This window comes from Alligator mississippiensis, chromosome 1 (genome assembly GCF_030867095.1).
Source record: "Alligator mississippiensis isolate rAllMis1 chromosome 1, rAllMis1, whole genome shotgun sequence".
NCBI lineage: Eukaryota > Metazoa > Chordata > Crocodylia > Alligatoridae > Alligator > Alligator mississippiensis.
The window spans coordinates 267,128,885-267,156,464 of NC_081824.1; the positions used below are offsets into that span (position 1 = coordinate 267,128,885).

General features: G+C 44.9%; 1 protein-coding gene across 1 annotated transcript in view; it reads right to left on the minus strand.

The window, feature by feature from the left end:
* The window catches only part of POU2F1 (POU class 2 homeobox 1), a 157,122-nt gene extending 151,744 nt beyond the window's left edge, over nt 1-5,378 (minus strand). Inside the window, exon 1 of the mRNA XM_059720598.1 lies at nt 5,315-5,378. Coding sequence (XP_059576581.1) covers nt 5,315-5,378 — 64 coding nt within the window. The remainder of the gene's footprint in view (nt 1-5,314) is intronic.
* Between the last annotated feature and the right edge of the window lie 22,202 nt (nt 5,379-27,580).

Here is a 27,580-nt window from a genome sequence, read left to right on the forward strand (position 1 = left end):
TCTTCTTACGATCTTAGTTGGTGACTTACGTTAAAAGGTCAAAAATACAATGTTTAAGCCGATAGTGTCCTTTCAGGCAGAAACTCTGCTACAAGGATCTAGTAATAAAACTTGGCACTTAACATAGTGTTGTAATCTTCAAAACACTGTACAAACATTAGCTAATTATCCCCCTTCTCCCCAAAACACCACTTTCAGGCTGATATTTATTATCCCCATTTCATAGATGTAGCTCAAGGTCACACAGAGCAAGCCAGTGAGAGCCAGGACTGGACATCAGGAATTGTTCCCTAGTTGCTTCTAGTTCATTAATATGAGCAGCCATCAGAAATTTATTCACCTGTCTTTCCACACAGAATATAAAAGCATGCTACCTTAGGTTTACATTAAAAAATAAATAAAAAAATTAACTGACAAATTTGGACACTGGCCGATTCCAATTGTAAAGTCAGCAGAATCGATAGAGAGGATGGGAATTAATATTTAGATTGTAAATATTTTTATCTCCAGATTACTATTATCACTATTATGAAGTGTGGATGACACCAAATCTGAGACCGCTTCAGAGATCAAAAAAAAAAACTTAATGAAGGCAACTGCAAAAGGCTAAAAAGTCAGATTTACAGGATCTCCTTCAATTAGCAGCTGTGAAATCTTGGTTTTTTTCACTTCACTTGCACATAAACTGAACACATAGTAAAATGTTACAGAAGCAAGGTTCTGCCTTCAATTTACAGCATTCCATCACTATAACCAGTGCTGTGCTGAACACAAGGAGAGCCTATGCTTCACCTGCCCTGAATTGCAATGTATCACAATAGAAAACGAGGGAGAAAAATAGTCAATGCAGAAGACACTCTGCAGTTTTCAGTGACAGAGCCCCTCATTTACAAGTATATAAATTAAGCAGATCTATTCTGGGTCAGTCAATTTATGCTTAATTTTGCTCAACCTTTCCCTCTATTAGGGCTCATTTCTATTATACTGATTAGAAATATGCATCTCATACAAGCCTATGTTACCTCCTAGGACCAAGACTATGACTGCTTCTCTCAAGACACACTGTAAAGTTTATTTTTATGCAACTGAGCTTGCTTAGTAGTTGGCTGTCCAGGAAAAATTTCAAAAAGTCCTGGTACAACAATATCATTTTTGGAGAGCAGAACGCTACTCCAGAACATGATTTTTTTGTTGGTGTTAAATTCTGTAAATAAATAAGTTCAGAAGAATAGGAACTCAGTGACAGTAAGTGAAAATTACTGCTTCCTACAAATGACAACTCACACCACATATTCCACTGGGCATGCCAAATTTTGTTACAGCTACATCTGTTAGCCCTCAGAAGAGGGCAAATAACTACCACAAAATCCTCTTAGAACAAGCAAGAGAAAAAATCGAAAAGACGAGGACACCTTCATAGAGAATAAGAGTATTCCACTTCTTTAACAGAAAAATGATACAAGGACAGAGAGCCAAAAGAAAAATTAAAATTCAGATACCCTATTCCAGGGAGCTGCTTTGCACATTTAAGTCTAGATAAAACCCTCCCTGCAAAAAAATCCCTGCAACCCTACTTGCTTTAAAAGCAACAGCAGCAATTTTGATGGACTATGGTGCTTTAATGCTTCAAAACCTCATTTTCTAAACAAAATAGGTCAGAATCATTAAGACCTCCATTATAAGCAGGAAGTACGCAACTCTTTTTATGCAATATTCTTAGATTCCCACACAGCTAGCACAGAATATGTGCATAATACCAGGCTTTAGACAGAGATCAGATTTGAAAGTTTCATCAATTGTCCTGTATGGTCTCCCAAGTTAAGGAGTGCTAGACATCAACACCACTATTTAAAAAGGAGTGTCTAGTATTTAACCACTCTCTCATATAAAATGCCATACGATTTTAAGATCTGCTTCAATGACTTCAATGACTACAAGCAGGGTTTAAGGACATCCTGCCACTTATGGCAAAGCCTTCTCTAGAAATGACAGCGGAGAGGAGGGGAGAGGGGGACTCAGATTTTCCTCCTTTTCATTTAAAAATTAAACAAGCTTCCAGCAGGCGTTGTTGCAAAGGTAACCGTCCAAATATGAAGCAATATTGTGTTATCTTCCTGAATCGGCACATAGCCACAAGAGATACTACCACCCTTAAACAGCTTTTCCAATCACCAAAGTAAAATTAACAGTCTTTGATCAGTTCCATTGCTTTATGAAATAATGAATGAAATGAATGACTCGCAGGGTGTCAGCAGCAGTGCTGAGCAGAAGCAGCATCAGGCAATAGAGTTATTTCACGGGAAGGATGACACCCCCACTTTCCGCAACCCTTCCCAGAAAAAAAAGGCCAGGAGCAAAATATCGTCTTTGAAATTGCAAGGAATCCTTGGAAAGAGGGACAGAATTGTAGAGACCTCCCTCATCTAGCAGCAACCAGAAAGCTCTGGAGGAAGAGAAAAAAATCCTTTTCTCTTCCACCATCAGATGGAAAGAGCAGCGCAGAGCTTCAAATGTATCATATATCTACTAGCCACAGACTGGTATGAAAAATGGAGTCTTACTAAGGATTCAGCAAAACTACCCTGGTAGAAATCCCAGCACCTTCCCAGATGATAAAGACAGAGGGAAAATGGACTCCTCACTCATGTGTTGCCCCTTAGGCTTCAATCTGTATCAAGTGGGATGGTTCCAGTCAAATGTTAACCCATGACATAGGTATACAATACCTTAAAATGACGGGATACAGTTTTGGTTTAGCATGTAAACGTCAGCATGTGGGGTTCATAACCCCATTTCAGCCATTTGATAACACAAGAGTGCAGTCCAGAAACGCATCCTTTAAAAAATTACTAAACTGTCAGTTAGAATGAAATTTTGCTTGCAAGATGCGATGTACATTTTTATCATCCCGGATAAAATATCTATAGTCTCAGCAGTGGTTAAATTGCTGCTATAAAGGAAATTGTCCTCAGATAAATGGTTTCCCTATGAGAAGGTTTCACTGCTACACCTCACCCCAGGTCAATAAATCAAATTAACTGCACCTTGTCCTCTGGCCAATGACATCATCAGCTTGACCACATCTTGCGAAGCGGGTGCAAAAACATATGCTATTTAAGGCATGAAATCATATTACTGCTTTTTGTCCAGCCAACCTCATGCTGCTGGTCTGTGAAGCAGTCAGTCACCTGAACAGTCTCATTACAGCTTCTACCGATCTTTTCTTGCAGTATTCCAGGCCTGTTTTTACCAAGGGTGATGAAAAAAGGATAAAGAGTGAGACCAGTTATTTTAAAATTAAAAAGCTTTTCTTTAAGAGAAGTCTAATATTTTGTGGCAAATTAAACTTAAAAGCCAACTCTACAAAATCTGCTGACTGCACTCATACATGAACTCTCTTCTTAGCCATGCTTCAAAGATGTTTACATGCTAATCTGACATGGCCACTGTAAGATATCCCGCTGTCAGGTCCTTTTTCTCCACAGGGTGAAAACAACGGTCACTAATGAGAAGCCACACGGTTTTACCACAATGCTACTCCTACATTAAAAAAAAAAAAAAAATGACCCCATTACCTCCTTTTAGAAAAAGCAGTCCATTTGGCTTGTTGCTAAGTAGCCGGGTGCCTAGCTAAAACATAACTAGTCATGACAATTTAAGAGGAAAAATAAATTTTCAGTCAGCTCTGAAATGCACACACACTGATCTCATTTTGGCTTTCTACACCTTTTACTACACTGCCTTATGAGCAGCATCTGCAGCCTTGGAAGCCAAATTTTAATTAGAAATAGGGTTAGGACCAGTGACGCAAACAGCCGCAAAAGCCTCGCACACCCAGGGCTGCTATAGATCATCTACCTTTTAAACATTAAGCAAAGAGGGATTTATTTGGCTGGGCAAGATCAGCTTTGCTATATGAAACGATCTGTATGTGGGGATGCAAAGGGAGACAGCTTAGATGTTTATAGTGTTGCGCAGTCCAGTGAAGTGACATTAGCAGCAGCTCTCCTTCAAAAAGAAAGAAAGAAAGAAAGAAAGAAAGAAAGAAAGAAAGAAAGAAAGAAAGAAAGAAAGAAAGAAAGAAAGAAAGAAAGAAAGAAAGAAAGAAAGAAAGATTTATAGGAAATCTTTAGTAAAAGGCGAAAGATTTATGCGATCTGAAGAGAAACCAGAGTATAGAAAGAAAGAAAGAAAGAAAGAAAGAAAGAAAGAAAGAAAGAAAGAAAGAAAGAAAGAGAAAAGGGGGGGAGAAGGGGGGGTAGAGGAGGAGGAGAAGAAGAAAAAAAAAAAGCCTAGCTTCAAGTCAGGGACAAAGGGACCAAAAAGGCCCAGCATCTCTGAAAAAGCAGATATGAAAGGGGCAGCTTTACTGCCTCGTGTTGCTATAAATTAAAAATAAGCCCCTTATTTAAAAGACGTGAGCGTGCTAGGAGCTGAGCGCGGCTCTGGGGCTGCTCAGGCCCCAAGAGAGTTTTGTGTTTTGCTGGCGGGGGTGGGGTGGGGGGGTCATTTTGATTATTAGTAAATAAATCAAGCGGCAGAGACTGAGGCCTAGGCGCCTGCCAGAGCAGCCAAGGCCTAGCTCTCCCCCCCTCCTCTTCTCTCCCCACCCAGCCTGGGCTGGAGAGCCCTGTGGGCTGCCAAGAAAAAAATGTTAAAAAAAAGAAAAGGGAAAAAAACCTAGGGAAAAGAAAAGCCGGGACAGCCAGAAAGAAGAATCATATTGAACCACAAAAGCACATGGGGCGAATGTAAAATATAAACACGGCGTTGGGCTCTGAGTGGCTGTTATTAAAGGTCTGAATTACTAAACATGAGAGGCGGGGAAAGCCGGGCGGCCATTTCAATAATATAAACCTCCCCGAATTAGACATTATTCAAATGAGACGGAGCGGGAGCGGGAGCAGCGGGGCCGGGCCAGCGGGGCCGGGCCCCCCGGGGGCACCTCACGACCCCCCCCCCCCCGGGGCAGGGGCACCCTGGCCGCGCCCCCCCAGCCCGCAGGGGCCCCCCGCACCGCCGCCCCCCCCGGGGCAGCCCCTCACGGGGATGCGGGGCCGGGGGGCACGGCGGGGGCGCGGCGGGGCCCGGGCGGCGCCCCCCGATGCCCCCCGAGCCGGCCGGGCGGGCGGGGTCCGGGCGCGGGCGGGCGGCGGGCAGGGAGCGGGCGGCGGCTCCCCCCGCCGCTCCCTCCTGTGCCGTTAATTATAATAATCCGGAGTACTAATAAATTATGCTAAGCGGGGCGGGCGGGCGGCGGGGGGGCCGCGCGCGCGAGTATGAATATGAATATGTAAAACGCCGTAATGATTACCTGCCGCTGCCGCCGCCGCCGCCGCCGAACTCTCATCTTGACTCGCTGCTCCTCCGTCCGCCATTTTGAATATTTTAACCAAAATCGGCCGCCCGATAAACCCCCCGGCCCCGCCCCCCGCCTCCCCCGCCCCCGCGCGCTCTGCGCAGCCGCGCCTCGCCCCCTCCCTCGCCGCTTCTGCGCCTGCGCGCTCCTGCCGTTGCCTCACCCGCGCGCGCGCGGCGCGCGCGGCCGTCTCGAGCCCTTGCGCCGGTCCGCGCATGCGCCCCCTTTTTCCTTCCCATATAGCAGGCCTGTCTGCCTCCCTTGGTTGGCGCACATGCGCAGTGAGGGGGCGAGACTGCGGCGTGCTGCCTGTGTGTTTGTCAGTGTGTGCGGGGGGGGGGGCGTTCACGACAGCTGGGAGCGCTGCAGCCCTGGCGCTGCTAGAGCCTGCCCTGCCCCCGTGGCCAGCAGGTCGCTGCCCGGGAGAGAGGCGCCGGCGTGAACACGGGGCCTTGGAGAAGCCCCCGGTACAGCGAAGGTGGGGGGAGCTGGCAGCCCCAGAGCCTCCGTGATAAACGAGGCACCGTGGCACGGGTGTGCTGGCAGGGGTCTCGGGCCAGCTAATCCTAGCCCTTGCTCGGAGCAGGGCCAGCGCCAAAGATCTCATCCCACCCAGGGCTTAAAAGCCTCCAAGGAGAGGGCTTCCACAACCTCTGTGGGGCTGTTGGTCTAGGGACCAGAGGCAGGCAAGGCTCTTTGGGTAGATGTGATATCATTATTAAGTCAGTTAAATTTCTTAGACCAACTAGCTGGTCTAATAAAAGATACCACATCTACCCAAGCAGCCTTTCCTGCCAACCTCCTCTCTGGGTAACCTGTTCCAGTGCTTCACTACCCTCCTCATGAGAGGTTTTCCTCATATACAACCTAAATCTCCCTTGCTGCAACTTAAGACTATTGCTCTTTGTTCTGCCACCACTGACAACAGTGTAGCTCCTTCCTCTTTGCAGTTCCCCTTCAGGTAGTTAAAGGCTGCTATTAAATCCCCTCTCAAGTCTTCATTTCTGCAGACTAAATAAACCCAGTTCCCTGGGCCTCTCCTTAGAAGTCATAAGTAATGCCACTCAAGACACCTTTCCTCAAGCAGCCTCCATTCTGGATAGTGCCCAGTGCCAGAGATGGTGTGCTCAACTACTTCAGTTTCTCCCATGCTTCACATCAGCTTGGACCAAGCTCCAACCCTAACTGCTTTACTCCTCAAAAAAGAGTAGAGGAAGTCAGCTGGGGTTCACTACTAATATTCACTTTATATTAAAAATTTCCCTAGGCTTGCAAGAAGGGCCAAAAAACAAAGAAGCAGGTGATAAGTCATTGAGGTGATAAAGACACTGAACTGATAAGACATACACCTTGGCCACATTTACACAAGATGCTAACTGCACAATAGCTCATGACTACTGTGCAGTAGGGTCACATGGCAGGAAGCATGACATGATGCTACTGTGCAGTAGTCACAAGCTACTGTACAGGCAGCATCACAAAAAAAGCCATTCGGTGACACTACTGCACAGTAACCAGAGTCATTTAGTATCTGTTTGTACACATACTAAATGACTTTGCAGTCAGCATCTTGTGTAGACACGGCCCTTGTTTAGCAACTCAGCAGAGTTGAGTTAAAATGATTAATTGACCTTATTATTTCTTACAATGCTTTCTAATAGTAATGTAATAACTTCATGGAAAAGAAAAAAAAATCATCCAAAGAATCCAATGCAATTTTGGAAGACCAGCAGGCACCTTCCCATTGTCTTCAATGGACTTTGCATTGTACCCCCAAGGCGTGATGTAAAACGCTGCTCAGTTTTTCAGCCAATCTAGAAGAACAGCGACACTGCTATGATCATATCTTGTAATACTATCTTGCATACTGCTGCTGAAGAAAATTAGAGTAGTTTGTCCCTGGATTTATTCCCTGGTAGGGAGGATCCAAAAGGGAAAGGCTGAGGGAAGAAGAGGACAAAAGTTCCTTCAGGCAGCAGAAAGATGTTTTTTCACACAGCACTGGGGGGGGGGAAATGTTTAGAAGTGGTCCTGGAATATTGAAAACTCTTATCCAGACCTATAAGAAAAGTCTCTTGTTCTCCCAGCTTATGCTCCAAATCAGTGGTTTTCAGCCTGTGGTTTGTGGACCCCTAGGGTCCACAGACTATGTTTAAGGGGTCCATGAAAGGGATGACTATAATCAATCAAAAGTATGTGAATACCCACACAATTCAAAGGGGTTCACACCTTCAAATTTTCCAAAGGGGTCTGCACCTCTATTCAAAATTTTTTATGGGCTACTGCTCTAAACAAGCTGTATTACAGAAAGGTTGAGAACTGCCTCCTAATTGAATTGGTTCCTGATCTGTACATGGTTGTGGTAATATTCTGCACTATTTATCAGACACTGCCATTCAGAAGACCAAGATTAGAATGAAAATGCAAACAAGAGTTTACTACAATGCTACTCTGTAGTGATGCCTCTCTAAAAGGTCTTCTGTTGGCCCATTAACCCAGCGTAATGGGACCTCACAAAGCAGCTACATGCATTGCACTAGAGATCCTGACTTCCTCAGCACCTTTGGACCACTCCACTCTAATCTTGTCTGCCGTTAATCTCATCTTTCTTCACTAAGAGAACCTACAGCTTTTATCACACACAGTTTAATCATCATTCTTGCTCAGCATTTGCCTGATGCAAGTTACCAACCACATCTGTGATTCCAAGCTGCCACAGTACCTTCCACAACCCTAAAATACCACTATTTTTCCTATTAAAGGATTATCACTCAAAATATATTTTCTGTTTGACTAGCCATACACAGGAAAAAGGATTGCACTCCATTTATACTCCATTATATCTAGCTACATAACCTCTGTGGCTCCCTCTCTGAAGACTTTTCTATGAATCAGGATCTGCATTCTCCCCTCTAGTTTATTTTGAATACATTCTTTCTTGCTCTCTCTGTTAAGGTGTCATGCAAGTCCCTGAGGCTATATATCTGGCAAAGCTTGGCAAATCATTTGTCATGAATAATTTACTGGACAAATTTTACTTCTATTTCTGTTGTGAACTGTCTGCAAGCAGATCACAGATATCTTGAGTTTAATTCTTATTTGAAATTGTTTGTCAGGTAATCCTTAATCTGTGCACTCTTGAAGCAAGGGTATACCTTGCAAGTGCATGAGTCCTCCCATTAAAGTTGATGCATAACGTCCAAAAATGTGCTTAATTTTCTGAATGCTGAGCATCTTTCAGCATGGAGAAACAAGGTTCCTGTTCCCATCTCTAAGTCTCAGTTCCTGCACATGGCTCTTTCCCCCATTCTCACATAACTCTTTGGTTGGCCTCCAAATGCCCTACAATCACTTGTCCTGCTAATTGAGTCTATGATCCCAGATCCTCAGCACTAGTCATATGATACTGAGAACCCTTTACCTCTCACCTGATATAACTGATTATTAATGGGAAGCAAATCAAATACAGATCTCTGTAATGAAGTAAAAGGCTGATCAGGAAGGGGATTGGGCCCACCCTTCTAGTGCTGGGAGAAATTAAGAACATACTTATCTTTGTAGAAGGTTTTCTTAGTCTAAGTTAATGTCTCTGGCAGCTTCTACGCTCTGTGTTGGCCCTGCTTTATTTCCTTGCTGCTGCTCATGTTCACACCTCTGATGCTATTCTTTTCCCACACTTTCTTTCCTCCTTATTAACTTTTCTTCATGGCCTGTTTCTGTCTTCCTCAAGGAGGTCTAGCTCACGTCTCTGTTTTCCTCAGCCTTCTTCACTGCCTGACTCAAAGAGTTGCAGAATCTCACGTTCCAGTCTTCTGCCCTTTCCACTCTTCACGGGGCACCGGCACAGTGACAGAGAGGAAAGGAGTAGGTGACTTCAAATACCTCTCTGCTCTGGACCATTCACCTTTTTGAATTTCTCACCACTCAGGCTTAGTTTGAACATGTCTCTCTTTGGCTTCCAACCTCATACAGGATACACTGTTGTCATAGAGATCCTAATGGAGAACTCATTGGCCCTGTTGTGCTAGATTCTGTGGGTGTGTGTAGTGCCTGCTCCAAAAAACTTGCAATTAAAAAGGATGACAGGCTAAGAGAGGAAGTAAGAACAGAGGTGTAAAAATGTAATCCAAATTAAACCCACATGTCATTTGTCTATGGTCATTGACACCCCCTCTGCTGCTGGTCATCACTTGAAACATCTGGATTACTCTGTGTGCAGAGCAGTAGAAAGGAAAGCATATCCATTTCATATATACTCAATTATATTCCCCTTTACACCCCTCTGGCTTTCTCAAGATATGTTGTTTGGGCTTCTTGCAACTAGTTAGCTTTCTGGCCCTCTGCCTCCACCCCTGTCTTGTTGTCTTTGTATTTGAGGAAGAAAAACCCAGAATCCTTTATTCTGATGGTTCCAAACTAATGAAAAAAGGGTAGCCTAGTAGTATTTCCCTCAAACACGTTACCCCTCCCTGTTATAATGGAGATAAGAGATGGAACATGGAGGAAAAGAACCTGGGGTTTATTTTTATATTTAATAAAATTGGTAATTCAGGACCTTAACTCAGAGAAACAGTGGCCAGGAGCCCACTGACCCTTTTCAAGTGGGCTTTACCATTTATTTTTCATCCTCCGTTGCTTTCTCCTCACTCACTTTGTCCTGATCTCTATTTCTTTTCAAGCACTGCACCGCTTATTATCAAGTAAGCCTTTTGAGCCACCCCCCCTCATGGGAAAGGAAAATATCTTCCTAGTTTTATAGTTGGGGAAACTGAGGCAAACAAAGATGAAATGATTTGTCCACATTCACACTGTCGGCCTCTGGCACAGAGAGGACGGGAACGCCTGACTTCCCTCTTCTCTGCTTGAACCACAAGACCATCTTTCCTCCTATCGATTATTTCAGCTCATTACCAAAGTCCACACTCCCTGTTCAGCATTTCCTAGTCTCCCTGGTCAGGGGAGGGACTTGAAAGCTGTCACTACATTTTAGTCAGTTTTCTCTCCAGTTGCCTGATTCAAAATGCCACCCACAACTGTCATTTCTAACTGCCACGGAGCCTTCTGCTTCCAGCTTTCTCCCCTCCTCCTGGCAAAGAGACCACCACCCAAAAGACTGCCAAGAGGGTGAACTCACTGCTTGTGAGCTGATCAGTGACACAGACAGATAGATACTGCAGAAAGGGCCAAACTGTGTTTTACACCCATCACAAAAAGAGCACCGAATCCCTCATTCCAGAAGAGGTCCGGCATGTGTTTTGTTAAAGACCCTAGAAAGGCTTTTCTACCTTAGTTACTAAATTGTTTTTGACCTTAGTAAAGGGGGGGGGGGGGGCGTGTAGGAAAGACACATATTTGGCACCTTTTATCAACCACAAGTCATTTTCTTAGCACAGGCAGAGCCTATGAAACAAACACGCAGCTGGAGTTTGGGCGCTTTTGAAAACATTGTCTTTATTCTCTCCCTCTCCTTTATTCCAGGACAAGCTCTTTGCTTATTCCTTCTTCAGAGAGGGACTTTTCTGGCACACAGCCTAGCCCGGGTAGAGATTAGGGATTCTCTTTGCCCCTTCATCCTTGAATATTTCCTTTTAATTTCACAGTTTAAATTCCAATTGGGTAATTACATTCTGCCTACCACAAATTCCTCTGTAATTTCAATTAGATATGGTATCCTTCACTCTCTGAACCCTTGCCGTGCTGTGGGCTGCTGTTCAAAGGCTGCCACGCTCTATTCCAGCCTCATTTCGTATCTCTGAGAATGGGCATACGGCTCCTTTAAACAAAAACTGCTGCTCCACATGTACTAGACAGAGGTAGCTGTAGAGTAACAAGGCCATCTTACCCCTCAGTCTCACAACAGACATTTTTACAATGCCCCAGCCTATACAGATTTTTGGAGTAAAAGCCCAAATCTGGTTCCAAGCCTTTTTACCACTCAGCACCACACACTTTCCTGTCTGACAAAGCGATGCAGGAAACCCCCAGCTACTGCTTTGCTGAATTTATGTTGCCTGAGTGTACCTGCTTATATCATTTTAAAGTGGCAGTAACACCGCAATGATTTGATTTAGGTTCCAGAAGCTTGCAGCAACATGAGTCTGGCCAGCACAAGAAACCTGGTTTCAATAAAACTACTACCAAAAATAAGAAAACTCCCTGACTTTTATAACATCAGCAATATTTTTTTGCAAATTTTATATCCCTATGGCATTTCCCATCAGGACCTGCCCATTGCAAATCATGTGGGTCCCAATTTTTTCGGACAGCGATGATTTTTTAAAGAGCAAAAAGAAACATTCTTGTTATTTGTTTTACATTCATACAAAAAAATATGCTGCCACTGAAACTAGCCAGCTCATCCTCCTTCTCCTATTCCTTCTTGTATGCTATTCACTTTCTTGTCAGCCACTTCCTCCGTAGGGCACAGCTGCTTACTTCTTTTATGCACGTGTATGCTGCCCTGCAGGTACTGGCAATGTTTTGCTTTCACATTTATGCTACCTTTCCTGTGGACCCTGTAAGATGCTTAGCTTTAACCTGGTTTGATAGGAGGAGTATCTATGACTGCAGGGGAAGAGAGAGAATGCTCCTTCCTTCCATTTCCTTCTGTTAGACCAACCTTTCTTTCTCTGGAAAGCTCCACAGTAGGCTTCAAAGAGAGTTTGCTCACCTGCTTTAAAATTCTGTTTCAACATAGTTCCAGCCAAAATGATGGGACCAAATTATGGATAAATTGTTTTGTATAGAGCCTTGTTTAAATTCAGTCTCAATGTGAGTCCACTGTTGACCTTTACAAATCCTTACCTCTCTCTCTGCAGGTTTGATTCTGCTCTCCTGTCCTGTCCTGCGGACTTCCTTGGGAGCAGAACTAGGGCCACTATCTGTCTGGCATGAAGCCCTGATTTTAGTTGAAATCAAACAGAATATAGCAGCTTCACCCCTCCCCTTGTCAGCTTATACTGTCTGAAATGTGGCATGTTCTTGAATAGGGCAGGCAGCAAATAGTGGCAGGACTACTGTAGGGTTTGTCTTGTTTTTTAGTCATAAATCTTTAAGAGAAGGGAGAGGAAAGGAGCCATCATGTTCATCTTCAAGTTTGTCATACAATCAGCAAGGGGCGAGGCACTAGTATCGGCAAGAAAATGAAACGTGTGAAGGTACAAGCGCCAGCGGGGGGAAGTCACTGTTGCTTATTGTCAGTTTTGGTGTGACACAGAAAGTTCAGCTAATCCTCTTAGTTACAGAGACACACGGGTGGGGGGAGATTGTTATCTCAAGCAATTTGCTGGCTCTACTCCTTTTTTCCTTCGAGTTTCTTCTCGCCTAATTGAGCAGCAGTTCTTCCTGGGACTGGTTTGCAATAATCCTGGGGCCTCATCAGGGAAAACGTGCTGAAAAATATAGAAGGAAAAGCTGCCCAAGTGAATCAGCTTTTGCTATAAGACTCCCTCTTCAGACAGGCATTGGACATGGGTCCAAATTATGAGGATTTTGAAATGTATTTATTCAAGGTAATATAAAACATTCTGATCCCAAACAGTAAAGCACTTAGAAAAGGGGTGTCCTAAACATGATTTTAAAAGAATACATAATTAGGAGCCAGTCAGAAGACTGCCAGCTTGACAGTCTCATATTGTGGAGTATGAGCAAGGAGTGCAGATTCCACCAGAATCCATTAGGAATGTGTTGATCCCATTTTCATTGCTAACCTGATGTGTCTAAGATACAACTAATTAGGAATCAAAAAGTGAATTAGAAGAACAACAGCTGATGGATTTTTGTTTGTGTTTTATTTAAGAGAGGAGATTTCAACTACAAGCACGGAAGACAATCCTACTTCTTCCTGAACCTATAAAGATTTCACCCACACTATGGCTTTCCATCAGGGTATGAAGTTACAAACACCACATTGTTAAGACAAGGTCTTTGTCTACACTCTTAAAAAATGCCTTCTGTGGCTATTGCTAGCTTAGCTCCAGAAGTGTTGGGGACACTAGTGTGGATGCTTTGCCAGCTGTCACAAGTGTTTTTACATTATATTAATTAGACCTTAAAGGTTGACAGTGTGGTCTTAAGGATGGCAGGAGCCAAGGACCCATCTTTATCAAGGATCCCAACATTATTAGCATGGGTGGAGGAGGTTGGGAAAACTTTCCTAGAGTGCACAAAGCATTGGGGCTTGTTTATACCACCTCCATGCTATGCCTGGGATTTCCACTAAGAAGGAGACTCCAACCACTTGCTGCAGCCCAGCCAAATTCTACAAAAGAGGCATTGCTCACATCTTAGAGTAGCCCTGAGCAGTGAGCACGTACCAAGTGGCGTGCCTGAAACAGGGTCTGAGAGCAGCTCTCAACACATACACAAAGCTGTGGTAAGACAGCTAAGTTACCTTAGTTTTGGAATTTGGCACATGCTAGGCAGAAACGAGTGGACATGGCACAGAGACAATGCAGACATACCCTCAATGACTGATCACACCCTAAAAGTATGGTAGTTTCCAGGATCTTATTTTTTCCCTGCATATAAGATCATGAGAGGAAGTGCTACAGCAGCAGGAAACAGGCACTCTTGATTCTAGTTCTGGCTCTGCTATCTGCTTGCTATGCCATCTTAGCCATGTCTCTCCATCTTCCTATGCTTCAAATGTCTCACTTGTAAAATGTAGTAGTTAGTAAAATCCACCTCAAAAGACCAGTAGTTTAAACACAATGTAGAATTCACTTTACAGAATGGTATTGTTTTATTGTTCTTTAATGTGAACTAAATTGTGCTTAGCCCTTTAATGGGTGTGCAGTGGAACAGGAGGGAAAGGAATAAGGAGATTGTTCCTATACTCATGTGGCTAGTATAAGGGTCAGATAGAAATGCAGCCCCTGCATTAAGAGATACACACAGAATGCTCCCTAATGACCATACAGTACCTCAAACAGAGGCAGAACAGGGTTGAATTAGCCAGAATCATGGCTCTGTCTCCTTTCCATGCTGTCCAAGAGAACTAGCTGGCTGTACAGAGGAGAATACCATGCTCCTTAACCCTTTCAGTAGTCATGTAAAGTACCCTAAACAATAAAAAGACTTTGGAAGTCATCTGCTTTGCAAACCACTTAGATGTTTCCCTGCCTGATACTATGTAGCACAGAACTCTTAACAGTAATATACAGTGAGGCAATGACAGGAGCCTGGGGTGGGGGGGAAAGAATTTTTAGAAATACAAATATCAATGCTTAAATAACTACCTATGGTATTTCAACAAATTATTTTAGATACCTTTTAATCAGAAGATGCCAGGCTTAAATTAACAAAAGAAAGATATGGAATAGCAAGCTAAAATAATAAATGAAAACACAAATTCACATTTATGAGTAGGATCATCTTCCCCCATGTCAATTCCCTGTCTTCCCCTATTTCCCATCTCCAACCCCTCAACCACAGAGATATACACACACACACGCATGCGCATACACACTGTGGGACGAATGACAGCTGTTCTTCATGGAATGACAGCCCAGGGATATTGCATCCTTCCTAAAAAAAAAATCACGTAAGGTACAGAATAAGGTCAGCGAAAGGAGACAAAAGGGTCTCCCAGAGATGGCAAAGGGTAATTTATTGACAGATGAGATAGACATTGCTACAGAAAAATATTAAACGGATCCCTTTCCTTGGTCTTTGGGAAAAAAAGGGCGTGAAGGGTGGTGGTGGTAGGGGGAGGTTAGGAGGCACAAATGCCAGAAATGGAGACAAATTTCCCAGGAGAGGAAGAAGAAATCCTGAAGGAAATTAGGATCACAACAGAGCAAGAAATGAGACCATATGAAAAGCTAAGACATTCTATCCTAGAATTTTGTAAGGAAACAGCAAAAAGGGACAGTAAGGAAGAAACATCAGCATCAAGAGCCAAATCACTTCAAAGGGTCTCTGAGAACAGAAGGAGTGCCAGTAAAACAGGGAAAAAAGCTAATTAAAAGCCAGTATTTGTGCAGGGCTGCTGGGAAATTACAGAGCTGTGCACTTGACGTCAGCGGTGAGGAAGACTTTAGGACTGCTAATCAAGGACAGGCTAAGGGAACACATGGGGCAGGGAAGATTTTATTAAAGATAGTAGTCAGACTGGCTTCACATAATGGAGGCAGCCAAGCTCAACAAATGGAAGACAAGTTTTGAGGAAACAAAGGACTGGATCCCCAGCTGATATAAACTAGTATAGTGTTATCAGTTTCAGTGGTGTGCTGGTTTACAGGAGGCAAGGGGAGGATCTGCCACAAAGTCTTTAATGAATGGGGAATCCAGGGTATAATTTCTTTGGCTCACATTTCAGCCGGCTCCTGCATGCTTATGCAAAGGAAAGCTGGGAGGATAGTGAGCATTCCCCTCATCCATGGGCCCACAAAAGCATAATGTCTCTTACTACTTGTCCTTGTGGTACTGCAGCGCCACACTGCCAGCACCATGGGACAGTACCTAGAAGATACAATCAGATCCAGGAAGGATAGAAGGGTTTCCTATATACATACACATCAAGGTCAGATGAATGAATATCTGTCTGAGAGAAAGGTCACCAAAATCAGCTACCCGAAGGGTAAAAGTAACAGAAGCCAAGACACACAATAAGGAAGAGATTTTATTTTTAATTTTCCCTCAAGTAAATTCACAAGCAAGGTTGCTTTTAAACTAAACAGGGCCTTATTCCATTTCTGCTCGCGAGAAGCGTGGTTTCTTATAATGTGTAAATCAGCCAGTTCAGTCTGTAGCTAGGGAGCTGTAAGGCTTTCCACAGTTCCATTTCACTATTTAATCATGATCCTGTGATTCTGGCCTGAATCAAACCTTACACAACCCTCATTTGGAGTGGATTCGCCTGGCACTTGGCTGACTTCACAGCAAATCGGCAGGGTAGATTTGAACCTTATGGACTAACTCAATCATAGATGTATTTCATGAGATTTTGTAAGCAGAGGGCTTACTTCATCAGGGGCTGTGAAGGGACAATTGCCAAGGGGCCTCCTATTCCAGCTAGCATTATGGCAATATCACATTGTGATCTTGAATCGTGAGGCAACACAATTAGTGGCAGGGCTTAATGTTACATAATGATAATGCCTTACACTGCTTGTGTTCAGTAAAACACTTCAGTTTCTCATTCTGCCCATCTAGCACCTTTGCATCTACTAAAATCCACACAAAAATGCTCAGATTTAAAGTGAAGTCATAGCTATATGTGAAAGAGACCTGGAAAATTAATCCGATGTCTGCAATGCCGTGTTTACAGCTGAGGGAAACGTAAAACATCTTCAAGCAATATGGATAAGCTTGAGATTCAGAAGGGAATGAAGGATCCCTGGGTCTTGGAAGAATGGGAAAGAGGAGGGAAAATTTGGAGCTGAAGCCATGGTGACGTTGAGTGTTTAAATGTTAAGAAATGCCTGTGCTTTTGGAGGGCAAGTTAGTCCTGCTGTCAGCTAGAAGCTGCCACATGCTCCACTGCAGTCTGCCACACAGGGCCAGAACCAATCTGATTGTTTATGAATCACTTCTCAAACAGAAAAACATACTTACAGCTGCCAGAATAGCTCAGAAAGTAGGCCCTCCCCACACAAGGCCTTGTAACTATGTTTGAAACCATTTCCCTGGACTATCAGAATTTGAACCCATAAAGCCCCAAAAGGATATAGGCACTACAACATTTGTTGTTTCAGCATATCATGTCTTAGGGACCTGACTGCCTTCAGGAATCCACAGCCCTGAATTAGATACCAAAGGTCCCCAGCCAGTGTGTGGAGAACCTTTGGCACCTCAGACTCTCAAAATCTAGGATGCTGGGGGGGTTGGGGAGTTCCTTAACTAAATAGGACATGCAAAGGATAGAGGTATGCCTCAAGCCCCACTATTCTCTGCACCTTTGGAAGCTTGCTTTGGGCTTCAGGGAGGCATTTATCTCCAGCTGGAATTCCCAAGTCTGAGCTCTCTCCCAGAGGAAGTCACTATGTCAAGTCCATTTGCACAAAATATGGTGGTAGGGTTATGATTCCAATCCTTTTTTTTATCCAATAACTTAGCGTTTAGGACACTTGCCCAGGGTATAAAGATCTGGGTTTAATTTCTCCTCTGCCTAAGGGGATTTGAACCCACATCTTGCACCTCCAAGGTAAATGCTCTAATCAAGAAGTTAGAGCATATTCTGGGGGCAATGGCATGCTCTCAATTCCCCCTGCAGAATTTGTTCCATTTTGCACAGAACAATTCAGTATTTATAGGGCCAGAGACAGTGAGAATGACTACAGCCCAGTAGTCAAGGCATAGACTTGATGTGGGGGGGGGGAACCTTGGGTTTCAGTCCCTGCTCTGAACGCTTAAGTATTTCATGGGCACGTCTACACGTGTCGCTATGGTGATGTTGCACTATGCCATATGCACAGCGCATGGCTGTTTTTAGCAACTATGTTGCTGTAGCAGTGCACTATATATGGGAAGTGTGTCACTACAGTGATATAGCTGCCTGTCACGTGTAGATGCCTGTGGCTGCTATGTCATGTGTAGCAATGTAGCATCATGTGTAGATGCACCCCATATGAAATATTCACTGGAGACCGACTAGAATTCAGGTTTCCCTCCTCCTAGGTGAACACCCTAACCACTAGTTTAGACAGAAGTAGTGTGCCATGTTAATCTGAAGATAGGCAGAAGGCTGGGCAATGTGGCACCTTCTAGACTAACTTGTCCAGAGAAACATGAGCTTTTGCAGGCTACATCCCTTTTTGTCAGATGCTATGAATGGACTTGCAGGGAACAGGGGTATTAAACAGAAAAGAATAACAAAGGGCAGGGAAAAGAGGATGGAAGGAGGGGGCACTGCTGAGAGTGGCAAAGGTCAGTTGAAGAGATCAAAGAGAATAAACAAAGCAGTTAACTCGTTAGGGACATGGGATTATAAACACTAGTCCAAATAATAGAATAAGAATCCAAGGTCTCTATTGAGGACCATACACACTTAACGCAGTCCATGAGCATCTGATGAAGTAGGCTGTAGCTATAAAAGCTCATGCTCTGAATGGGTTAGTCAATAACAGTGGTTCTCAACTTTTTTAGATTGGTCCATAACTTCTGTGAACTGAGCCACACCCCACTTTGAAACCAAATTCATTTACAATTGGGCTTACCTGCCTGAAGAGGGGCTGGGAAATAAGAGGAGCAGCTGGCAGGGAAGAGCCTGTGGTTATCTCCTCGCTGCCCTTATCTCCTCTCTCCTGGTCATGGGCGACTAGTGCCACCTTAGTCAAGGGGGCACATGCCCTCTCAGAGACCAGGAGGGGGGTCCCTCCGCAGCTGATCTTGCTGACAAGGGGGGCTGATCATGAGACAGCTGATCGCTGCAGCTGCTTCCGGAAGTGACTGAGGCTGTGGTGCTCCACTCCCTGGCCGGCACTTGCAGGGGGGGCACCAGCACTCCCACCTGCCCTGCCCATTGCTTAAGCAGCGAGCATGACCTGTCAGAGGGTGCACCGGCACTCTCAGGGGGTGCAAGTGCACCCCTGTCCACTCCCTACGCATCGCCACTGCTCCTGGTGGCACCTGTCAAAGGTTGGGCACTCCAAGGTGTCATAACACTCAGGTTGAGAACAACCATTACTTGAGAATCAGTGGGAGGATGGGTGTAATACTGCCCTGCCTTCATTTTGGATTAGACAGCCATGTTTACTTTTTCTTAGACCAAGTTACTATTTGGTTCTCCTGTGCAAAGTGGCCTGGGGATGGTTCCCTTGGCATTGGGCTGAGTTTGGCCCAGTATTCTAAAATTTCTTACCACCAACTTTGTCTGCTATAGACTTCCTGGATTACACTGGGCAAGTTTCACTGGGCCTCAATTCGTTATCTGTAAAATGAGGTCAAGAGTAATTTCTTCCTCTACCTAGTAAATACTTATATTCAAGTAAATACAACTAAAGGCCCCAAAGCAAGGAGGGGGTGATTTTGGACTCTACACAGTATGTGGGCTGTGCTTGAAAGCAAGCTGAGACAGACTCCAGCTCACAGGTATAAATTACTGTATTTACTTGAATAGATGACCCCAATTATAAGACAATCCCCCAATAATTAGATTCTATATATGGAAATTTTAAAAAATTTGATATAACTTTTCAGGTATAGAATCTAATTATTGGAGGTTTGCTTTGAATCTCTCTCCCTCCTGTTGCTATAGTACAGAAAATAAATCGAGAGGGAGAGGGGGTTGTCATGTAGCCCCTTTACCTTCTGTCCTCCCCAAACTTTTTCTTCCTGCAGCTCCTTCCCACCGTCAGACCCTGCTCTCCCTGAGCACATGAAAGAACAAATTTGAAAAAAAATGACTGAAATAAACATATCTTTAGTAATTTGCTTATAGTATCCATACATTTAGTTAATACAGAATTGATGCATGTTATCCGTTCGAAACAGCTGTAAGCTTTAGCACAGGTACTCCATAAACATACTTTGAAGCAGCACTTTGACACATACTTATATATAGTCATTTTTTTTCAAAACTATGTTATTTCTCTCTCTCTCTCTCTCTTTCTCTATTTATTTATATATACACACCTATGCCTTTACAGTTCTGTCTCGCGACCGATCTGATTCACTTCAGAGTTTATAACACATGTATACAATTCATCACCATGATTACCATTATACTTATACAGGTGTGCCCATCACCTTCTCCTTTATTATCCCTGTCATCTTCTCCTGCCTTCCAGCGGCACAATCGTCGACTGGGATGTTTGTGTGTCTGTATGTGAGCAGGTTCCTGGTCTTCCACAGGGCATTCCTGAAGCAGGAGATGAACTGGTCAAAGCAGGCTGTTAGGGGGTCCTTTGCTGCTTGGTCAGGTGGCCAAACTGGTCTTGACCCCTGTCACCATCCTGAGTGGAGGATTACTCTCCTCCACACCTCCTTGGTGCATGGCCAGTTCCAGTCCTTGGATGCAGGTGTCACAGTGGATATAGTCTTTCTGGACTTCAGGAAGGCCTTTGACACGGTCTCTCACCCCATTCTCAGTAAGAAACTAGGAGACAGTGGTGTTGATGCCTACACAGTCAGATGGGTCACTAACTGGCTGGTGGGCTGCACCCAGAGGGTGGTGGTGGACGGGTCTTATTCAACCTGGAGGGATGTGGGCAGTGGGGTTCCCCAGGGCTCGGTCCTTGGGCCCGCACTGTTCAACATCTTCATCAGTGACTTGGGCGAGGGGGTAGGAAGCACCCTGTTCAAATTCGCAGATGACACTAAGATGTGGGGTGAAGTGGGTATGCTAGCAGGAAGGAACAGGCTGCAAGCAGATCTAGACAGGTTACAGGGGTGGGCCGATGAGAACAGGATGGGGTTCAACACTGACAAGTGCAGGGTAATGCACCTGGGGAGGAAGAACCAGCAGCACACCTACAGGCTGGGGAACTCCCTTCTTGTCAGTGTGGAGACAGAAAAGGATCTTGGAGTCATCATTGATGCCACAATGAACATGGGCCGACAAAGTGGGGATGCAGTCAGGAAGGCCAACCATACCTTGTTGTGCATCCACACATGCATCTCAAGCAGGTCCAAGGAGGTGATCCTCCCCCTCTATGCGACACTGGTCAGGCCACAGCTCTGGACGCTGCACTTCAGGAGGAATGTGGCCAATATGAAGAGGGTCCAAAGGAGGGCCACCCGCATGATCAGGGGTCAGCAGGGCAGGCCCTACGAGGAGAGGCTGAGGGACCTGAACCTGTTCAGCCTCCAAAAGAGAAGGCTGAGAGGGGATCTAGTGGCAGTCTACAAACTAGTCAAGGGGGACCAGCAGACATTGGGAGAGTCCCTGTTCCCCCGAACACTCCCGGGAGTTACAAGAGACAACGGACACAAGCTAGTGGAGGGTAGTTTCAGGCTAGGCATTAGGAGGTGCTATTTCACTGTCAAGGTGGCTAGGACCCGGAACCAACTTCCAAAAGAAGTGGTGCTGGCTCCTATCCTGGTAGTCTTTAAAAAAAGGCTGGACGAACATCTGGCCGGGGCCGTTTGACCCCAGTACTCTTTCCTGCCACGGCAGGGGGTCAGACTAGATGATCTCCTCAGGTCAGTTCCGACCCTACCAACTATGAAACTATGAAACTATGGTTGATTTTTTTCTCCTTCCACCAGCAGGTTTGCCTGAGGCAGTTCAGTGGGCCTCTTTGCCCCTCTCTGAGTTTCAGCGCCTGTGCAGAGAGTATCCAGTGGGCTACCTGCTAGTTCAAGTCCCCGTGTTCCTTCTGCAAGTCCTTTTGGAAGGTTTGCTCCCCAGGTGGCCCAGGATCTTCACCCCACATGACCTTCCTCATATCCCAACCCCAAGATGCCTGCTGGTGCAGGCTCTGCAACTTGTGGTTTAGGTGTTCGTGGTGCCTCCTTTGGCTCTAGGTTGACCTCCTGCTAGCCTGTTGGAAGAAGGCTCTTGCTCTCTCTTTAATGCTGGCCCACTACTCCATGTAGTTCCAGTACCTGGCTCTGAGGCTCTTTCACCCTATATAGTGCTGTCTGAACTGCTTCTGGGTCTTTCCATCATCCAAGAGACTCACATTCAGCTTCCACACCCCTCTGCCCCTCTCGGGTTGCCCCACCATTTCTGCCTTAATTGTTGAGAAGCAGTGGTCTGAGAAGCAGACTGTCATGGATTTGGCCTTCACTATTGCCCACCCCTTGGGGAGGAAGACTAAGTCTATGTATGATTGTGTCTGCCCCACAGGGTCCACCCAGTTGAAGTTTCCTCCAGGTCTGTGGGCTCCTTTGCCTGCACTCACCACGCTGTGGTCCCAGACAAATTGTTTCAGTAGCCTGGATGATCTGTTCAGGCCCTCCTTTTGGTCTCCGGTTATAATATCTCCCTCATCAATGATTCAGTTTAAGTCTCCTTCCCTCCCTCCGATTCAAAGATGGCTTGTAGTAGCCTGCCTGCAATAATCTCTCTGTGCTGTTGGGGGTCTCACTTTGTCTCCTTTCAACAGGATGGCCACCCTTGCTGACCTACTATCATTTGATTCCAACCAAATGGAGTGGTCATGTGTCCAGCGTTTTTCAAACAAAGCAATAGCTTTTGGTGCTGGACAAGCCACATCCCTGGAGGCAGATAATAGCTGCTTGCAACTGGTCGAGGCATTGCAATATGGTATCCAATTTCTCTTTCTTTAGCAGGCTTCTCACATTTACTGAGGCTATTAGTATCCCCATGATAAAGGCAGTTGGCAGGTGGAGCAGCACAGATGCAGCCTTTACTTTTTCATTTCTTTGCCTTTTAGGGATTTTGCTCAGGCTTAGGATCAGATTTTTCCCTGACCTGCCAGGTCTCCCTGGGATTTGGGTTCCTTTTTCTGGGGAGCGTGAGGTGATGCCAGGGTCTGCTTGAACACTACCAGTACACAGTTGCCCTGGTCCATTCCTTCAGTTTTCAGGGGTTGCCTCTTTTTTGCCTCTACCTCCATTTTTGATCTGTGGTTTGTCTAGAGCTACTTTCACTTTTCCTATTTTCCTGCAGTGTCTTTTCAGTCAAAAACTCACATCCTCTTCTTTTATCTGACCAGTGTTTGGTGGTTTTTTTTATTGATGTATTTCATGTTCCAGGTCAAATCAACCAAATCAGTTCCAAATCATATCAAATGAGCAGAGCTCAATTGTTCCAAAAATGATATCAATTGAGCAGGCAAAACTCAATCACTATACATACCATGTATGGTGCTACAACTGCCGAGCATCCTCCATCTCAGGTTCTCACCCTGAGACTTGATATACTCCACTCCCACATGTGAGACATTCCTTTAAAACAGGGGAAATGTAAGCTCAGATTCACCTCTTATTATCTTTGTTGAGAGGAGCCCCACATCTCAAACTAGGTTATATCTGCAGCCGGTGTAAATAGAGAGTTACACCTCTTTATTCTAGTTGAGGATCTGGCCCAGAAAATCCCATGCCCTGAGAATTAGCCTGCAGGGTGCTGTCCCTTGTTTTTCTGACTCATTGGCAGGTGTCCTACATGCAGATCTAAGCCCAGAGGGCTTGGGATTTGGATGCCCTAAATTCATGCCCAATCTGAGCTAAAAAGCCAGCGTACATTTGGATTGTAGTCCAAACCAAAAGGCTCATGATTTACCATGTAGTTCATTGGGCTGGGCCCCAGCAGAACCAAGAGCCAAGCCATGCACAGCTCAGCACTGTTCAGTATGTGTGTGTACTCCAGATATCCCCACAAAGGATCCATGTGCTAATTAGCCCCCCACTCATGACTGGAACCAGATGTTCTTGTCATGAGTCCTAGGATCCAAAAATGTATATGCAGATGAGGCATAGGGCAACATGGTCCATCTGGCTTCACTTTGTCGGGGCCAAGGGGCTGTGGCCAGCAGCCCGGGCACGTGGGCCGGGGAAAAGGGTTGGCACGGCGAACTAGAATTAGGCACGGACACATAGAGGTTGATTAAAGATGATTTTTACTTACACCGTAGATGGTTGCAGTGCGGGCAGGAAAACTTGCTTGCGTTGCAGTTACAGAATGAAAACAAAACTCGAACAAGACCCGCAGAAAACTTGAGCCTCTTGAAACAACCTGGATAGAGCTCTGGATACACACACGCAAAGTTTGCTAGGCTCCGTGGACCAACCGAAAGCGCGCAGGGAAGGGTACGTCGAGGGATGAGGTGGCGATGGGGAGAGGCTAGAGGTTGATCAAGCCCCTGTATCCTCCTTTAAGGCACACGTGGAGTTTGTTAGGCTCTACAGCACGCTTAGAGTTCTTCAGGAGATGAATGTGAAGTTCTCCTCCTCCTCCAACTTGAGCAGAAACTGCTCAAGCCTCTTATACGCCTAGCAAGCCAATCGCTAGCCACCACGTGGGAATAATTTAGAAACAGCCAATAGTGGGGTACAAATTTACATATGGGTGGTGGGAACTGCTTTGCACCAGGGTTTTCTCTATGCAACTGAGACTTGCACCGTGCAAAGAAAGCTCCTTGTGGCGGGAAATAATTCTGCAGTGCTGAAGCACACACAAAATCATACCCTTTGGGTCATGACACACTTCACAGAGGGCTTCACTTGCACACTAATTGTAGGCAACAGGCTGAGAGAGGAGGGGACAGAGAAATACTGGGTGAACTGTTTGGGGCTCCACTTCCGGTGATCTTTAAATCTGATGAAGAAATAGGAATTAATGGAAATGGTAAAGAAAGGTGCAGCTCAACTGTGGGGGTGAAGAGGAAGTCAAAATGTATTCAATTTAGTGACTCACCATGACTTGAAAACAAGTCTATGCTGAGGGGGACTGCACACAATAGGCATTACCATGTATTTAATTTAGATAGGTTATACTAATTTGCTTTTGTGGTATTTTGGCTATTTTGCAGGATATCTCCTGAGACCATGGGGGTTGGTATGTACTAACCAACAGGAGACTGTAGACTACAGAGCACCTGTGGTTCTACAAGGTCTTGAATGAGTTTTGGAGTAAATATGGGCTGCAGAATGAAGGGCCAGTGACCGTGTCTAACCACAGGAAGATACTGGAGGTGGTCAGAGCCAGAGACATCCTGTTGATTGTTGAGCTGCTCCCTGGTGATGGCTGCCTGGCCATGTGGGAGCAGATCTTCCATAAGGACCTGCAAAAGGACCACAGAGACCTGAGCTGGCTAATAACTCACTGCACACTCCCAGTGAGGGGGCAGAGACACAGACAAGGGCAGAAAGGTCAACCCAGCTGTCCCAGGGGAATCTGCCAAGGCGCAACAGAGACCATTGATCACCTCCTATGGCTCTGCCCATATGCCAGGGGTGCATGGAAACTGGTAAACCGTCTTCGCAAAGAGGTGACGGGGTCAGACTGATGATGAGAGAGGCAGCGCTGTACGGGCACCTGACTAAACAATAGGGGATCCTGACAGCCCGCTTTGATGAGTTTGTGTCCTGCATCAGGAGAGCCCTGTGGAAGTCCAGGGACCTCCTGATGTAGAGGCACACGGAAATCAAGATAGCAAACTGCATTAAAATGGTACTGAGTGAGCTCCAGTTCTACTACTGGAAAATGGTAGGAGAGGATAGAGAGGAGGTAGCCAACACCGCCTGGTAGAGGGACAGCTGGCACAGGCTTCTCAAAGATCCCCCTCAAGGGAAAGTGGACAGTGACAGCAAAGGAGACAACGAGTCAACTGCATCAAGCAACAACGATGAGGATAGCAGCAGTAACAGCAACACTGACAGTGATATGAACTAAGGGCTTAAAGCTCATAATCAGAGCTAGAACCCAAGGGACAATGTAAATGTAACAAGGAAATTAATGTGGGCGGGTATGCAGGTGCATAACGGCAATCGCTGTAACGGGTATGTGGATGTGAGATTTTTGGTATGGGTGTAAGGCGAAGAAAATGAGTTAAGGTTTGGGAAGAATGGTATGCTAGATGGTGTATATATATAACTCTCTATTTATATATATATATATATATATATATAAAAATATTTATTATATAAATATATATATATTATAAATATATATATATATATATATTTCCAAAAAAATGTGGCTAAAGTCAAGTGTGTAGTGGTGGTAGTTTCCCATCAGTATGTTTGCCCTATATTAACCATGTGTTTTATATTCATATTCAGTGATGGCCATTTAATCAAATTCATAATTTGTTTCCATTTCTAAACACACTGCTTTTTGTAGCAGTTCAAAGGTAGATAATGTTTTTAATTTCTAAATACAAGGGTTTCCTTGTATGTAAATGTCAAATACACAAGTTCTTCAAGGTAATGGCTGTTTCTTGTTATACTTGTAGACAGTGTCCAGCTCTGGACTTGTAGACAATGGGGCTCTGGATTTTAGCTGGTCCTTTAAGTGCTAATATGATAAAAATAAATATCTTATTAAGTATCTTTAATGTAATAAAATTATGAGATTCTGAAGGGGTGTTGAGAGAAGAAAAGGAGTAATGAAAGGGAAATATTTAGGAGCCTGAAGCATGGATCTCAGGAAAAAAGCTCTCTCGACAAAGGAGAGAAAAACTGCAATATCTGTTTTAGCCACAACTGTGTTAGAGAGTGTTTGTCAGGCACAGTTTACATATAGCCAGGCTTAACAGCTGTCACTGCATATACCTGCAGCTAGCACAAACCCAGTTCTGTGAAGAATAGCATCCATGGTTTCAAAAGCGAAGAAATTAGTTCTCTGAGCAATATGAAATTTCCGTAGAAAGTGAGGAAATACTGAGCATAAAAAGTCTAATTGAATGCTCTATAAACTAGGGATCGTACTGTCTTACTGGCTGTGAAACTTTAGCAATGAACGTTGTAAAATATTTTTAGATCCTCTAATAGAAGTGCTATAGACATTAGTTATTCAATGGGCACATCTACATGAGACGCTAAATGTGCAGTAGATTAATTTTGCTGATCACAATGCACATCACAGCAAAAGCTATGCTTATACGCCAATACACAGTAATATTAGTCTACTGCGCATTAGCACCACTAAAAAAGGCAATTACTGGTACTACTGTACAGTAGCACTGATTACTGTACACTGGTTTAGTACCTGGTAATACAGGGTGCCTGTACATGCGTTCAGAGGCTGCTCCAATGCACTGTGATTACAGTATGTGATGGGGGGCAGCTTTCAGAGACGGGTCTCATGCCGGCCCGCCCATCTGTCTCTATGGGGCAGTCTGCCCAGTCTCTCCTGCCACAACTTTGCTGTTCCATAAACTGTTGGTATAATGCGGGAGACTGCCCATTATATGCTCCAATGCCAGGGGGTACTATCTGCCACTCTGACCTTCCCTACACTGCAGCCCATGCCTCGCAGATGGCATCCACATGTTGTAATCATACCCTGCACCATGACTGGTGCTTCCAGGTCTCATAGAGACTCTCACTCCCTCTCGGGAACAGCAGGTCATTGTGCTCAAACTACTGGTCTTATTTTCACCCCACACTTAGCCTCCTTACCACTGAGGACTTACTGGGGTCAGGACTCAGCCCTAACTCTCTGTCTGATCCTCCTACTCGGCCTCTGGCCCAAACTACAGCCTCAGGGATCCACAACCATGCCTTGGCCTCTTCCCCACACATGCAGTTCCTGCTATGCCCCCTCTAGGGTCTCTACACCATGCCCCACCCTGGGGTCTTCTCATCTTCATGATCGACTATTCACAGGGATGACCCTTGTACTCCCCTTCAGGCTTACTCCTGGTT